This window comes from Psittacula echo, assembly GCF_963264785.1.
Source record: "Psittacula echo genome assembly, chromosome: 7".
In the NCBI taxonomy this organism is placed as follows: Eukaryota; Metazoa; Chordata; class Aves; order Psittaciformes; family Psittacidae; genus Psittacula; species Psittacula echo.
In genome coordinates, this window is record NC_137740.1 from 2374609 (window position 1) to 2391938 (window position 17330).

The window sequence follows — 17330 nt, forward strand, 5'->3', positions numbered from 1 at the left end:
ACAGAGCAGTTGAGGAACAGCTGATTTTGAGAAAAGGGGGAAATTAAACCAAGGTAAGGGAGGAAGAAAGCTATAAAATGACAATTTTCTCTTGGACTAAACCAATAAAGACAAGTGAATAGAGAAAGCAGAGGAAAGGAGAAGGCAGAAGAGAGAGTCAAGAATATGGAAACAGTCATTTGTACTGGAAAAGAATTCAGTCACAAAGACTGCAGCAGAGGAGGGAATAGATTTGTGATGGAAATGTCACAGGGCTGACATGGATGTGATCTTCAGCTCGATGCCTAAGGCAGAAGATGTAATTGCTGAGATGAGCCAGTGCTGGGAATAAATAAGAGCAACCCAGGCAATGGGAGACAAGCAAAGATGAGAGGGGGATGCAAATGAATCAAACACAGCAGAAATGTCTAGGAGGAAACTTAGAGCAAGGCAAAAGAATATATCAATGAACTGGAAGCTGTAGAAAGGTAAGAAGCCAGGAAAACTGGTGCCAAGGAAGAGTGCTTCAGTGTGAAAATAGAAGCCACTTGAGAATGGATAGGAAATGACAGCAAAGGCTGTAAGTCAGAGTAATGATTAGTAAAGAGCTGGGAGGGTGACAGTGATGTGAAAAGAAGAGCTGGATGCAGTATTGCTAAAACCTGGGAAAGATTACAAGGAAATAAAATATAAGCTGTACAGCCAGCGTTACACTTAAGGATGTGTTTGTGGTGAGGAGCTTCAATCTTTCCAGTGATGGAGTTAGTCCTCTAGACACAACAGAAGTGGAGAAAAAGGGAAAAGAAAGGTGAAGAGGATAAGCTGAAGGGACTGACATGAGAAGAATCAGTAAAATACATACTTCATGCCTTCGTTATTTCCCTTCTACCACCACACTGTGCGCATCCCACAGTGAGTGTTACTTATTACATTAGAGGCAGAATCAGCATCAGTTAATTCTACCCCATCCTAATCCAGACTCTACTTTTAGCTCCCCCAGAATAACAGCAAATCTGGCGATAGCCTCTATTCAACCTATACCTGTGATTGACATTTGAAACCATCACACCAAATTCTGATGCTTTCAAATAGTCATTTAGCCTGTATACTAAGAATCCACCATTACAATTTGGGTTTGATCAGCCACATCTTCCTACGGCGTAGTAAAGCCACAACACAGAGCACTGATCGAACCTCCAAAACATGCAGTACCAACCCTGCTAAACAATAACACAAAGAAATAGGATCTGGAAGTTGTGAAGAGATGCTGATGTAGCAAACTTCTACAACCCTCCCTTATTAATGTCTTATTTAACAACAGGCTGAGCAAACCCAATGCAGGAATTGAGATGCTGAATGAGAGGCAGAAATCCATCACTAATTACTGGTTTACATGACAAATTTCCCACACTGAAGAGGCAAAAAGAACAACAAGTCACGCAATTTATAGTACCATTGAAAGATAAAGCTTTTCTATATTTAATAGTTTAAAATTACATAGTTTGGATCCCCATGCCCACAGATTCAGGGGCCTCTGCAATCTTCTGAAGGGCAGACACCAGTAATTCTTGCACAGGCCTTTGAAGCGATGTTTTGGAGGGCTATAAGTAGTGACAGAAGAGCTGAGTCAACTGTCAAAGAAACAAACTCTGTCCTTATTTAATCCAGAGTCAGAACACCAGCACAGATATGACCCACATCTATGAGCTTAGCAAAGGTTGAACATGACCCACCCTATATAAAAGGTGACCTTTTGAGCCCTTTCCATTTCACTGGCATCTGGTTGCTTTTGAACAGGCTATTCTCCATTCAACAAGCAGCTTGTACATTAGGTTTTGGTTTAACAGCCAACAGTTGCAGCCTCTGTATATGACTTCATAGCTTTTTGGTCTTTAAAACCCCTAACAAGGTCAAGAAGATCCAGAAGGCTTTAGAGATTAGTCACAAATAAAAGAACTCCATCTTTAAGGAGGATACCTTGAGAGTTCTGAGTGGCTTGGATGCTTGTCTGCTCACACTGAACTGGGAGTCACCCAGGTCATTGTACTGCCTGAGTAGAGCTCTACAAGGTGTTCTCTGTCACTGCCAAATTGCCTGCATTCAGGACATGCATGAAGCAGTCAGTGCTAAGGGTAAGCCTGATGCCTTTCACCTGCCAGTTAGTCCCAAACTGGATTTGGTAGCTTTTTATCCATAGTAAATTACAAAACAGAGACAGAAACACAATTTATCCGAGATCCTTGCACTTCTTAGTATTTAAACAAAGAAGCACAATTTCTTATCGTTCTACAATTATATCTTTCCTTACAGTTATTTATGTTGTTATCTCCTAAAAAATACATATAAGGAAAGAAATGTAAATACTATAAACCCTCAGGGGACACAGTAAGATACTTTATTCATAATGGTGATTTACTTAGCAACTTTGTGCTGGGTTTAGAGTACTTCTCAGAGAACATTTAAATGCCTTCTATATTATCCACAGTGAGTAATCAGATACGTCAGGCCAATCTGTATTACTTGTGATTATCTTCTCGTTTCAGAGCTATAGATTAATATCTAACAAATTAATTCAATAACCAAGTTATTCTTCACTGGCCTCTGGAGTGACTCCAGAGAAAAGAGAAGCCAATGCAATAGAATCATATGATTTCACATACTGTTTACATCCAGTGTGATGATAGAAGAGAGGCTACTACAGAGATATAGTGTAAAGGAATCCCTTAAAAAATATTTGCCTGGACAGGTTACCTCGCCCCTTGCCAGGCTACTGACTTATACATAGAATCTCAGTCTGATTTGTGTTGGAAGGGAGCTTAAAGCTCCTCCAGCTCCAACCCCTGCCACGGGCAGGGACCCCTTCCACTGGAGCAGCTTGCTCCAAGCCCCTGTGTCCAACCTGGCCTTGAACACTGCCAGGGATGGGGCAGCCACAGCTTCTCTGGGCACCCTGGGCCAGCGCCTCAGCACCCTCACAGGGAAGAGCTTCTGCCTAAGAGCTCATCTCAGTCTCCCCTCTGGCAGGTTCAAGCCATTCCCCTTGGCCTGTCCCTACAGGCCCTTGTCCCAAGCCCCTCTCCAGGTTTCCTGCAGTCCCTTTAGGCACTGGAGCTGCTCTCAGGTCTCCCCTTCAGGAGCCTTCTCTTCTCCAGGCTGCCCCAGCCCAGCTCTCTCAGCCTGGCTCCAGAGCAGAGCTGCTCCAGCCCTCGCAGCATCTCCATGGCCTCCTCTGCCCTCTCTCCAACAGCTCCACGTCCCTCTTGTGCTGCTGCCCCAGAGCTGGATCAGGGCTGCAGGGGGGGTCTCCCCAGAGCACAGCAGAGGGGCAGGATCCCCTCCCTGAGCTGCTGCTCACGCTCTGGGGGGGCAGCCCAGCACACGGGGGGGTTCTGGGCTCAAGCGCACACTGAAGCTGGGTCATGGGGAGCTTCTCCTCACTCAACACCCCCAAGCCCTTCTCCTCAGTCTCAATCCAGTCTCGCTCAGCCTGTGTTTGTGCTCAGATCTGTGCTCTGTGTTCATCTGGTGGCGTGTGAGCTGGGTGCAACCAGCACGAGCTGCACCTGCCTCTGCCTTGCGCTTGCCTGTGACTCAGCTCCTCATCTCACATGAGTCACCAGCACTCGACAGCCAGGACCAGGCCTCTCAGCCCCTGTCAAGATGCTCTGCAGATGCCTCCACACTCATACTGCCCAGCAGCACCCCTTGAAATTCAGTCACAGGTAACCTCCTTGTTCAATATGAAATGCAAAGAAGCCTTAGGATGTGTGATTTCATGTACCTGGAATGAAAATGACACTCTACAATGAAAAGCACAAAAAAAATCAAATATCTCTGTCAGAGCAATGTCCTCACTCACAACAGATAATCTTGTATAACCAGTTCAAGTACCCGCTTGGTCACTGGTGCATCCTGCATACCTTCCCCTAAAAACCCTACAGTTTGGTTTGGTTGGCAACATCTCCACTCACACAGGCAATGGAAAGGGTACAAAAACGAATGTCTGGCCATGGAGAACCTTTCTCCTCCTTTCAATGAAAGGATTTATATCATTTTCATGAGCAAAGATGTGTCTCTTATCAGTTCCACCTATAGCAGCTGAGCAGAACTTCTAGCAGAACTTCTAGCAGAGAACTTCTCTGTTAATGCGAGTCTGTTCAGGGTATGTATCTTAATCTTGCTCTTGCAGGTTCTCAGCTCTTCAGCAGTTGACTGATAAAGCATCATTCCACTTTGCAAGCAAGTTATTTTAATTAGTTTGTGTTTCAGAGCCTCTGCACCTTATCAGCTCTCTCGAACACCATCAGGTTTACAACACGCATCTATTTATAGTTACTTTTCCCTAAAAAGAACCCCAACACAACTAGGTAAAGCTCACTGCATTCACTATTCAACAGTGTGGTTGTAACCTCCAGCTTTGCCGAGTGCCTCATGCTTTGGTGCTGGGAAACAACAGCAAATGCATCATGCACAACAGTCCTAATTCCATACAGCTTTGTCCATGACAGCTTAAATAAAGGCATAAATTTACAGCCAAAAACCTGGAGACCAGCACACTGCCAGTGCCAATAGAAACAGGGGTAAAGAGAGGAGGTGGCTGTGGCAGGTCCAAGCCTGTAAGTCTCACGCTTTTCTTAATGGAAACAGAGCATCCTGTGATGGCTAACAAGATCCTGGTGCAGCAGTTGGGTGAGAACATACATAATCTGACTGAGGTCACAGCAGAGGACAACACTACATTATGGGTCCTCTAATTCATTTCAATGATGCCCTCAATCATAGAATCATAGAATAGTTAAGGTTGGAAAGGACCTTAAGATCATCCAGTTCCAACCCCCCTGCCATGGGCAGGGACACCCCACACTCTGTTCAAAGGGCCCAGGAGGGAATTAATATCATAGGTAAGTTTTAAAAGCTTCCAGGAGGTCGTGACACAGCTACTGAAAACACCTAACAGAAGGCTGGAAAAGCCCATCCAGTCCAACCGTTTCCAGCACTGCCAAGGCCACCCCTAACCCATGGCACTGAGGCCTCGTCTTCACGGGGTGTGAACCCTTGCAGGGACGGTGCCTGCAGCCCTGCCCTGGGCAGCCTGTTCCAATGCCTGAGCACCCTCTGGGGCAGGAATTGTTCCTCAGCTCCATCTAAACCTGCCCTGGTGCAGCTTGAGGCCGGTTCCTCTTGTCCCATCCCTTGTTCCTTGGCAGCAGAGCCCAGCCCCTCCTGGCTCCATCCTCCTCTCAGGCACTTGTAGGGAGCCATCAGGTCCCCCCTGAGCCTTCTCTTCTCCACACTGAACCCCCCAGGTCCCTCAGCCCTTCCCCATCACACTGTGCTCCAGGCCCTGCACCAGCTCCATTGCCCTTCTCTGGCCCCGCTCCAGCCCCTCAATGTCTCTCTTGCAGTGAGGGGCCCAGAGCTGAACACAGGATTCAAGGTGCTGCTGTGATGGTCACTAGATGATCTACTAGATAACTGCTGATTCACATAACATTTCCAGAAGGAACACACTCAGTGCCAAACTTCAAACAACCTCTTAACTGGCAGAGCAGCACAAGACAGACCACCACCAGAAGCATCATGTGTAACACTGAGTAAATATCTATCTGACGCCATGGATCAGCTGAGAGCCAGAAGGCAGTTCTCCAGGTAACAAAGCAAACTGGGTTTGATCTTTCCCTTCAGATGAAGCTATCATTAGTCAGAAGTTCAAAGCGAAGAGAAAGTTGTGTCAAATTCTTGTTTGAGTCAGCTTTTGTATCACCTGTATTTCCATATTCTCCATTTATTTTATATTCTTGGGAGGATGAAGTTTGAACATATTTCAGAAGCTTCATTGTCTTCTGCTAATTTACAGTGACTCATTTCTTTCCATTCTAGATACATTTCAAGCTGTCTTCTTTCCTTCTGGATCAAGGTATATAATTACATTTGCATCATTAGAAGCCCTTTCTGTGTGCCTACAGCTACCTCTGTTTTGAGCGACTCGTATCTGCAGGCAAATCCTGCAGCACCAAACTTCAGGATCAGCTTCAGTGAAATTACTGGGCTCACCTTGCAGCTCATACAGAAAAGGGATGCTCCCATTCTAAGCACTAAAACCCAACAAATCAAATCGATGCAAGCTAAGAAAAAGATTATCTTGCAATAATATAAATTGGCTATAAAAGACATTTATAAAATGTCTCTGACTAATCCAACATCACATTTCCTCTTAAAATTCCTCTGTACCAAACTACACCACACATAAATCGCGGCTATTCTATTTAGGCCTTCTAGAAAACATAGAGATAAGAAATATGCCAACTAAATCGAAGATCCAAGAGCTTCAAAAACTGACAGAAGCAGACAATGGCTAAATATAGGCAGTCAAAACACTGATCTGTGTATTTTTAGCTGAGAAAATAACCTCAGTGATAACTCAGAGATAGCACAAGTTATCTCTGCAGCAGTTTCTCCCTAGATAGGTTTGCATTTGTACTGACTCTATCTCTTTGATAGAATCCCAGGCTGGTTTCTGTTGGAAGGGACCTTAAAGCTCACCCAGTTCCAAACCCCTGCCATGAGCAGGGGCACCTTCCACTAGAGCAGCTTGCTCCAAGTGATTCTCTACCTAGTTTCTGGTGAGGAAGAACCACCATCACCCCAACCAAGTCAGATAGGATGGGGTAGTCTCTGGTGGAAATTTCTTACTAAGAGAAAATACTTCTTTAAATTACCTCAGTATTTTCATTAAAATGAAGCTGGGGGCCAACAATGACAACAAATTCAAGGGATTTCCTCTTTTTTATAGAAGCCAAGCAGCCCCTGCCTCCCGCGTTGGCGAGCTCAATCAGATTCAAGCATCAGAGGGCTTCTTTATGTAGTTTTTGTGATCTACCTGTAGACGACATAAGAACTGTGTTGCAAGGGAACATTTTCAGCCTTTCAGAGACTATTCGCAGCACTCCACGCTTCTACCAGTTCCTGTGTTCAGCACCAGGTATGAGCCATCCCTAAATGTACCAGATGATCTTTCTACCTACTGAAGAGCAAACAAAATCACTGAGCAGATGAAACCCTTTAGGACTCTTTCCAGCTCTAACCCTCTTCAATACTCCCTACATCTGCCATGCTGTTAGGAAGCTTAGGACGAATCACAGCAAGTCTGATCTTCAAAACTGAGTGATCATGAACATTTTCTAGAGACAGCACAGTGTAATTACAAACTCTTTTCCCCAAAGAATAGATGAGCTATTATGATGAATACAGTTGACCTCCTTTTTCAAGGTAAGTAAAAGCCCCACAGGAACGTGGTCCAGGCTTTAGGAGCGTGTTCAACCACAATAACTGATCCCGCTTTATTACAACAAAACCTGCTGTGATTTAGAGAACTAATAAACATTTTGGAGCAGATGATGTCCCTTCCAACATCAACCATTCTGTGATTTAAATAATCTTCAATACAGGTAGAAAAATCAAAGTATGGCTGTAAGGGTGATTTTTTTCCCTCTTGGGTTTTTATTTTTCTTATCATATGGGAATCCAGCTCATGTTTTTTTCCTCTATTCCATGCTTGCAGCATAGTTCTTCAGTTCTTATCTAGCTGCATATGAAATGATCTAAGAAATTAGACTTCAACCTATTTCACAGGGCACTATCTCACAGTCTGAAACACCATTTAAAAAGCCAACACGAAACACAAAAGCCCCACACTTCTCTAAAACAGTGTTACTCCTTCTGAACTTACAGTTTTCATCCCACTTTTCCTATTTAAACTTCCTATTACCTGAAATAACTCCTTTCATTCCATGGGATTTACAGATTTCAAACAGGTAAATGAGTGACTGGGCACTACCTTCTGCTTAGTTTACTGGACTGGCTACAGTTTTATTATCCTTTTTAATCCTCCATGCAAACCTCCATCCCCTTTATGGATGGACTTTAACTTTCCATACCCATTTCCATCTTTATCCATATCTATCCATATCTATCATTTAATTACCATTAGCTTAACAGCTTCATGGTGGCTATGAGCCACCCCTAACTGAAGCCAGCACTGATTTGGTTTGGTTTGTTTTTCATGTTGCATCTAATTTGCTGCCCAAGATCCCCATCTGGAGAACAATGTGCAGTACTACAAGCATGGATCTGGCACTGAGTCACACACACAGGAAAGCAGGCATGCACTTGCACACTCTTCTTGAATAGCCCAGCTGCAGGAAGATTTTCAGATGGATGTGGACAACAGGATCAAGCCCCTCATTCTGACCTGCACAATAAAATTCCAGAGGGGACTATGAAGATGCTCAGGGGCTGGAGCAGCTCCCGTATGGAGACAGGCTGAGAAAGTTGGGGCTGTTCAGCCTGGAGGAGAGAAGGCTGCGTGGAGACCTCAGAGCAGCCTTCCAGTGCCTAAAGGGGGCTACATCCTACTGAAGGATGCTGGAGAGGGACTCTTCATTAGGGACTGTAGTGATAGGACAAGGGGTAATGGGTTCAAACTGAAACAGGGGAAGTTTAGATTGGATATGAGGAGGAAGCTCTTTACTGTGAAGGTGCTGAGGCGCTGGCACAGGGTGCCCAGAGAAGCTGTGGCTGCCCCATCCCTGGCAGTGTTCAAGGCCAGGTTGGACACAGGGGCTTGGAGCAAGCTGCTCCAGTGGAAGGTGTCCCTGCCCGTGGCAGGGGTTGGAGCTGGATGAGCTTTAAGGTCCCTTCCAACCCAAACCAGGCTGGGATTCTATAAAGTCAGCTATAGAGCCGTTCACTGACAAATGACTAGCAATAATGCAGCAAGCTCACAGACGCACAAAATACTACATTTAGCCATACTGTTTACACTAAAAAAATAAGCTTGAAACGTACAGACAAACTAATAGTGATTTTTATTATTAATTTTTTGAAGTGATTCAAATTGCAGCCAGCTCTATTAGCAGACAGCTTCCCTCAAACCTAGCGAGCTCCCGTTTCACTCTTGCAGAAGAGGGAAATAGCTTTTGTGTTGGCCAATTAGCAACACACATATTTCAACACAGCATTTAATACATAGCTTAAATGTTCAACACAATCTCTATGCCCTAAAGAAATGCACTTCTTACTGTACTTAACATTCACAGAATCCCAGCCTGGTTTGTGTTGGAAGGGACCTTAAAGCTCATCCAGCTCCAACCCCTGCCACGGGCAGGGACACCTTCCACTGGAGCAGCTTGCTCCAAGCCCCTGTGTCCAACCTGGCCTTGAACACTGCCAGGGATGGGGCAGCCACAGCTTCTCTGGGCACCCTGGGCCAGCGCCTCAGCACCCTCACAGGGAAGAGCTTCTGCCTAAGAGCTCTCATCTCAGTCTCCCCTCTGGCAGGTTAAAGCCATTCCCCTTGGCCTGTCCCTACAGGCCCTTGTCCCAAGCCCCTCTCCAGGTTTCTTGTTGGCCCCTTTAGGTATTTCCTTACACTTTGCGACTCAACACAGAACTTATTTTTGTTTCAACATAGCAACTTGATGCAAAACTGTCAAACTGTCTCCGCAAACCTGAGTCTGATGTGAGAAGTGGTGTAAATCAGAAGCTAGCTGTCAAATCTAATCCAGGAGCTGCTGAGCATCAAAAATAGGGTAAGAGAACTATTTTGGATTTTCTAAGTGTAGGTACAAATATATTCTTCACACCCTCGTTCTTCCCTCTTGCCTGGATTTATTATCACAAAGCTTCAGTTATAAAATACAGAGCAGGATTGTGGAAAACATTTTAACCACTTTTATGAAAACACAGACAAAATGTGTTCAATAGAAGCTTGTAAGACTCTTACATTCAGATTGCACTTGAAGATCTATATATCCCATATACCTTTTCCCTTGTGCATGGCTCATGAAAGCTATTTTGTATGGGTAGTGCCTTGCCATGGTCACACTAAATACTGTTATATCACAGCTGGCTTAGAATGATTGCTTTGGAGTCAACCTGCCCATTTCTCCTTTGCTGATCACGGATCTTGCCTGGTTTTCTTGGGCTCAAGAACACACAGTTCTCATAAACACATTTAAAACTCAACGCAGGAGCAGCTTTATCTTTAGGTTCTCCTGTATCTTCAGTGAAAATACTTACGTGAGTCATGGCTCACCCTGTCACGGGTCCTACTTCTGCATTACCACTGGAAGGAAGTTAAGGTGATTTCTGACAAGATGTGGCAGAAAAACTTCTTACAGAAGGAACAAGCTTATTTTCCTCTGTCCCTCCCACACGCTGTGTTCTGTATTTGAACTGTCTCATCCTCTTCTTCAAAGCACAGTTACTGCAATCCCAAGAACAGCTCATTTTTCATGACCAGTGCACTCTTAGCACATAGTAGCAGAGCACTGATGGTGCATGTTGAGTTTTGTACCATTTCAGTGGTGGTAGAACCAAATTTCACCCTACCAATAATGAGCTATATTCTTAAAAGAACAAAGCACTGAAGCTGCTGTAATACAACCTATATTCTCCATAGATACATAAGGTTTTGCAGAGAGCTGGGTAACAACAGAGCTCTGCAAGATGTATGCTTAGTAACAGAAAGCATTGTCTTTCACAGATGTGGCATCTCCTAAACAGCTCCAGGAAGATCCACCGGTTTATTGTTATACACAAACCCTCTTCCAGGATTTCAGGGCAGAAATATCACTGGATAAAGGAGGTATTTGCCATCTGGCATTTTGCTCACCAGACACAGGGAGACTTTATTCTCAGCTGAGGACAGTCACAAAGCAGAACAGGTTGCCCAGAGGATGTGAAGTCTCCATCCTTGGAGGTTTCAAGATCAGACTGGATAAACTTCCCTGTGCGTCTTGCTCTGACCTCACTTGGAGCAATGGCTGGACTTAGGTCTCTTCCAGCCCGAATTATCCTATAATCCTATGAAACTAAGAGTTGGACACTCTTTTCACAAGGAATATCCTATTTCCTGTCCCAGTCTGAGATTTACAGTTTAATGGCATTAGGCTCCCCCACCTCCAATTGCTTAAAACATGTTAATTTTCTGCCTGTGGCCTCAGGATTTTTATTAAAGCTCCAGGGAAAGATACCCCTAATGTGAGGTGAAAACCCCAGATCTATGTTATACTATACATATATAACGGTACATCTAGTCCATGATCTTGTCTTTCACAAGATACTAAAGGCACAGAGCAGAAAGGAGCAGAAAGCAAACACATGATACTTCCCCTCAAATATTTTCCCAGCCTTAAATATCTTGGAGTTCAGAAACTGAACAAGATGTATTCAGAAGGAAACCACAAAGATCCTCCTCCCAGGATCTGTCAAGCATTCCCTTTAGCCTGCTCAAACTCCCAGCATCCACAGTATCCTATGGCACAAAGTTCCCCAGAGGAATCACAGAATCATAGAATAGTTAGGGTTGGAAAGGACCTTAAGACCATCCAGTTCCATCTAGATCATCTAGGAACTATAAGCTGCACAAAGAAACACCTCCCTGCACTTGCTTTAATGCCTGCAATACCAATTTATTTCATGGCCCTTTTTTCTCATACTGGAAAGGACAATAAGCAATAAATCAACTACCTCTGCTCTTACCATTAGTAAGATCTCAGTCCTATCCCTTAGCTCACTGCGTCTTTCCCATGCTGAAGACTTCAAGCCTTCTTGGTCAATCCCAGTGCAGAAGCTGTTCCGTATCTTCAATCATCTTGGAGGCCTTTCACTCTTCTTAGTTGTGCTATACCCTTTTTTGAGAGGAAGGACCAGAACTGTACACTATATTCAATGTTTGACCAATACCGTGACATCCCGATGTTCTATGCTTTATCTACTACTCTTTTCCTCCAAATCTTTAACACTTAATTTGGGGTTTAGACCGTTATTAAGCACTGAACCTGCAACTCTGTTGGATTTCTATACTATGTTCCTGCATAGTTACATCGTTTTGCAGCTACAATTCTTTCATGCTCAGATATATCACTTATTTCTCCACACTGAAATTTTCCTATCACTTTATTGCCCACTCACTGAGTCTCTTAATACTTATATCATTCCAAAGCTATTTCAACACAATGGCACATACCAGCTTTACACAAATATAATCTGTGCCTAGGGTATATTTCATGCAGAACTGAAGCAGAATATAAAGCCCAAGCAGCTTGCAGATGTGATCACGCTTGTGATGCTCCTACACAAATAAATCTCAGTCATGACTATGAAAGTGTGGTCAGGCCCCAAACAGCTGGAGATTGTGTAGGTAAGGAACTGCTGGCATGGGGCAGAGAACAGTGACAACCCCATCAAAAGCCCTTCACAGCTACAAGTTACATAGAAACCCAAAAGATCAGGCCAAATCTCAGCCCAGCTGTAAGAGCGGTCGATCTAACTGGTGTCCCAGTCAAAAAGGGGAGGAAGATGCAAAGATGCTCGTGTGAGGAGGTGTTGAACAGCACCCTGCATCAGTCACACTGACCAGCAACCCCCAGCTCGTACAGGGCTGTGCATAGGTATGATAGATTCAAGGAAACCAGAGAAGTCGGTAGACATCTGCTCACTTATAGTGGATGAACAGCAGTGAAGAAAGAACCATAACCTGAGTATAAGTGTTTCCTCTTTGGCACACCACTGAAGAAAACTACATGTTATACGACACAACACACACACATTGATTCTGCAGTAATGCAAGAGAGGAGCAGCAATGCCCCCTTGTGTTTATGTACAAGGGAAACCAATGACAAAACCAGCTGAATTCCTTGCATTTTCCTTAATTGTGCATGAAGGTGTGTACAAAGATCAGAACTAATTCATTCTTAGAAGCACACCTGAGGAATAGGGTCCACATTGTCTTGCTGTCAAGACTACAAATTGCTGCAGATACACAGAAGGCAACACTCCTAAAGTGCTCATGAAGATAAAAGCAACCCTTTCACTGTCAAAATACACAATCCATCTGAAATTAGATGGATTTCATTTGTCATCTCATCTTGTTAAATTTACCCACAGCAATTAAATGCAAAAACTGAACAAAAGCTCCTAATTCCTCTTTGATTTCCACATCTCATCTATTCAAATGCATAGTTTAAAAATCCTGCTTTCAATAGGAAACCTGTTTGTAAAGGACTGACAAATGAATTTAGGATCCCCTCCATAACTGTTCAAGTGCAAACTGAAATGCCAGCTCTGAACACTGCTGAGCTTAACAGAAGCTAAACCCAGATTCAGGCTTGGAAACAGTGATGTGAGCATGTCTTGCAGCCAGCAAATGAAATTGAGAGTGGAGCATTTAAAACCTAGAATCTACAGCACACCTGAAATCTGAAGGTGAGTACAGGGTTTAAGGTTGCACGGCAACACCAATTCAAGATTCATAAGGCAAGGGGGACATCTAACCTTGCTGTGCCATTAAAATCTACCACTGCAATTCCAACACATCAGCACCTGGGGCTTTGTCTTCCTCTCCTCCCTCTAGATGAATTCCCTTGTTTTGGTACTTAGTATTGAGTTGGAATCATCTCTTAGCAATTCCCTTTTAATCAGCTCTCTGAGAGTTTCTTTAGAGACTTTTCTTGAGCTAAGCACCAGATTTACATGCTTTTCTAAGCCTTTCTTTTAACTTGGAAATAGAGCTCAATCCTTTTTCCTCAATCTGCCTACCACCATCCTGAACTTTTCTGTGGGTGCAAAGCAAGTAACACAAACCCTCTGGCCACGATCAGAATTTACAACACAAAAGTATCATGAAGATACACAGAAAAGCGAACAGAAGAGGTTTGAACAGAAGTAGAACTTCAAAACCAGGCAATTCCTTTGTAAACTTACATCCACGATGCACCAGTTGATAGAGATCAACAGCACCGATCAATATAGACAAGATATCATTTGTTTCAATAAACCAGAAAACAAACCCAACCAAACCTAAACCCCAACTGTGTGAGACATAACAAAGGGAAATAACTCACCAGTCTTGGTAAGTGGTGATGGCAATACTTGGAGGTGTCAGCAAAGGCAGAGTTGTTGGTCTACACACAATGTCTCTGTCAGGGGTCTTTGCCTTTTCTGTTTGTCTTTGGGATAATGGGGGTAACTGCAAATTCCCAGAACAGCATCTTCTTCCTCTCCAGAGGTCTATGCCCAGAGCGTGGCTGGAAGTGCTGTAGGACTTACTCAGCCCGCACTCCAGGTAATCCAGAGCATTCTGCAAAGACAGAGAGGCCACTGAGGTTCTGCAAACAAATGTTTTCCTCCAGGAGGATAAACCACATTCAAGTGTTGTCCTACAGCCAGAGCTGCCCACAAAGGGGAAGCGTCTGATGAAACTTGGCACAGTCTGACTGTGCTGCATTGTTATTTTATCAAGTTACGTATGAACTTGAAAACCCACTCCTAACTTGTCCAACAGCTAATTCTAATCAAAGTGAACACTTCCCTAATCCAGGTCACTTCAGCAATATGTTAAACTTCTGGTATTTTAAGCTTTTTCACAGAACATTCCACTCAACATCATCTAAAGTATCACTCCTCTCAACACAATTTGGCACTCGTTTTGATGAATCACCAGGCAGAGAAAGGTGAATACTGGATATAGACACATCTAAATCATCCAAGAGCCATTCAGTGAGATGAACTCCCAGCTAAGTTACCCTACCCTATGTCTAGAAATAGACTCAAGGAAAACTTTTCATCAGTCAGAGCAGTTTTTCCTCTTGTAGCTTCTACTCAGTTTTATTTAAAGGCATCACCATGATCACAGAATTGGCTGTCAGACTTCTCAAACCCGAGCCAGAAGTTCTCCCACAGAACAGCACTGCAAGAGGGCTGTCAGTTTGGGTCTTCCTTGGAGAATTTAGCTACTCAAATATAGTTGTCCAATATAAATGAGAATATTTCTGTCCTGTGGGTGATGAGCTACCAGTAGAAGCTGAAGGGTTATTATGATCAGTATATCACATATATACATATATATATTGTAATCCCTCTACATTTTCCTCTTCAACCTGCTCCTGAATGTTGATCTCCACCTCTCCACCCTTCACAGACCTTTCCAAGCCCAGCTCTCAGCCTCCCCAAATCCCTTGGCTCACTTCCCTACAAACACCTACCACTGCACTCTCCCACCCAGCCCTGTGTGACTTCAGAAAGAGTGGTTCAACTTCCCATAATCAGTCCCCATGACCAACTGCAAAGTAGCACGAGTCCTCCATTGCCTGGTAGTTTCTAATGGAAAGTATGTTTTCTGTTGCCATGAGACTATTAAACAGCTGGTACCATCGACTCTCTTTCCTCAGCAAGAAACAACATGGCAAGGAAAGACAAAGCTGGCAGGAGAAAGGTACACTACCAGTTCTCTCAACTTCCCTACTTGCTTGTCCATTCCACAACCATGTGAAGCATCCAGAATGGAAACAACATGGCCCACATCTACTGTAGTCCCTGCATATAGTCTGAAGGGCTACCAGGGACACTGGTGCAGATCCATGAATTTACTAAAGCATCAACATCATAATGACCTAGATAGAACTTCAAAATATTTGGCATGCTGTTTCCAAACATATGCTTCAGTGATCCAAACTTGCTCTTGCCAGCACAAAATCAGGTCAAAAACACTCCTAGGAACCCCAGAAAGGAAAGCCTGCCTTCTATGTGAGGATCTGACTTAACCTGCCTCAGCTTCTCTGGGCACCCTGGGCCAGCGCCTCAGCACCCTCACAGGGAAGAGCTTCTGCCTAAGAGCTCATCTCAGTCTCCCCTCCTGCAGGGTACAGCCTAGTTCTGTCCCTACAGGCCCATGCCAAAAGTAACATGTGGTCTAAGAGTTTAAAAGAAATAGTTATTTATTGTAGGAGTGCTATAGATTGCTCTATTAGGTTCCACGCCTCCACTGTGTTTTCTTTTACATTCCACACCATTTTCCAAGGTTGGTGAGCCTCAGCTGTGACAAACAAGACAATTAAAGCTGCTGTTATCACCCCATCAGTACAAACTGATACATCTCTCCAGAGAATGGGAACTAGAGTATAATTAATAGGGGATTAGGATGATGATTAGCAAGCGTGGTAATGGAGAAACACGTGCATCATCACATTAGGAGTCCAGCAGCTACAGTGGGGGAGAGATGCTGAAACACAGAAGTATATGAGTAGAGCACATGTACAAAGATGGGATCCAGAGTCAGAATCATGGAATGGCTTGGGTTGGAAAGGACCTTAAGACCATCCAGTTCCAACCCCCCTGCCACGGGCAGGGACACCTCACACTAAACCATGCCACCCAAGGCCTCATCCAACCTGGCCTTGAACACCGCCAAGGATGGAGCATTCACAACCTCCCTGGGCAACCCATTCCAGTGCCTCACCACCCTCTCAGTAAAGAATTTCTTCCTTAGATCCAGTCTAAACTTCCCCTGTTTCAGTTTGAACCCGTTACCCCTTGTCCTGTCACTACAGTCCCTGATGAAGAGTCCCTCCCCAGCATCCTTGTAGGCCCCCTTCAGACACTGGAAGCTGCTCTGAGGTCTCCACGCAGCCTTCTCTTCTCCAGGCTGAACAGCCCCAACTTTCTCAGCCTGTCTCCATACAGGAGGTGCTCCAGCCCCTGATCATCCTCGTGGCCTCCTCTGGACTTGTTCCAACAGTTCCATGTCCTTTTTATGTTGAGGACACCAGAACTGCACACACAGAACTGAGCTGCCTGCCCACATTACACTGACCAAAGATGAGTACAGGATATGCTTTGCATAAAACTCCTCTAAAACTTGTTGCTTGGTCTGTTTTGAAATGTGCCAGGCTTATTTTCTGCTTATTGTATGAGTGGCAAACAACTCCAACGAAATCAATGAGTAACCAGGGCAAAACCAGCTGGTACTTACAAAATAAGACACAAAATCTAAGTTTTTATCTCATTTTCATCAAGTACTGGGAATAATAAAACCTTCAGAAGAAACTTACTTCATCTGCAGTTACAGTCATGACACTTCTGCTTTTCTTCATTATTGAGACTGAAGTGCTCCCCGTTACACAGGACTCTTGTTAAATCCAATTTCTTCAGATGGACCACCTGAAAGAAAGGAAAGGGATTTCTGAATGACAAACTCCTTTTGGTAACAAACTATGGAGCTAACTTCTAACACCACAGATTTATAACCTCCTGCCCACTTTCAGCAGCAGATGTTGTGCAAGTGGAGCTCTATTAGTAAGAGGGCAACGCAATACTTAGTAAACCATGTTAAAAGTAACCAGTGCTCACAAGGCTTTGCAATCTCAGCAAGCCTTGAAACACCTCCACTAATACAGGATCAAAGCTACCAGGTTCTCCTTGCAGAGCCCTTTTCAGAGGTACCATATAGAAGGTCTCCAAGAACAGCTTGGGCCGGCTCTCATAGAAGAAAAGGAATTATATTTGTGTGT

At 44.1% G+C, this 17330-nt stretch overlaps 1 protein-coding gene across 2 annotated transcripts in view; it reads right to left on the reverse strand.

Moving 5' to 3' along the window:
- PDE4B (phosphodiesterase 4B) overlaps positions 1-16913 on the reverse strand; it is a gene marked incomplete at its 5' end in the record, with an annotated part of 194740 nt that extends 177827 nt beyond the window's left edge. For both annotated transcript variants that reach the window (XM_080623584.1, XM_080623583.1), the window contains 2 exons: positions 13887-14122; positions 16872-16913. In XM_080623584.1, coding sequence (XP_080479710.1) covers positions 13887-14122; positions 16872-16913 — 278 coding nt within the window. The remainder of the gene's footprint in view (positions 1-13886; positions 14123-16871) is intronic.
- Positions 16914-17330: the final 417 nt, after the last annotated feature.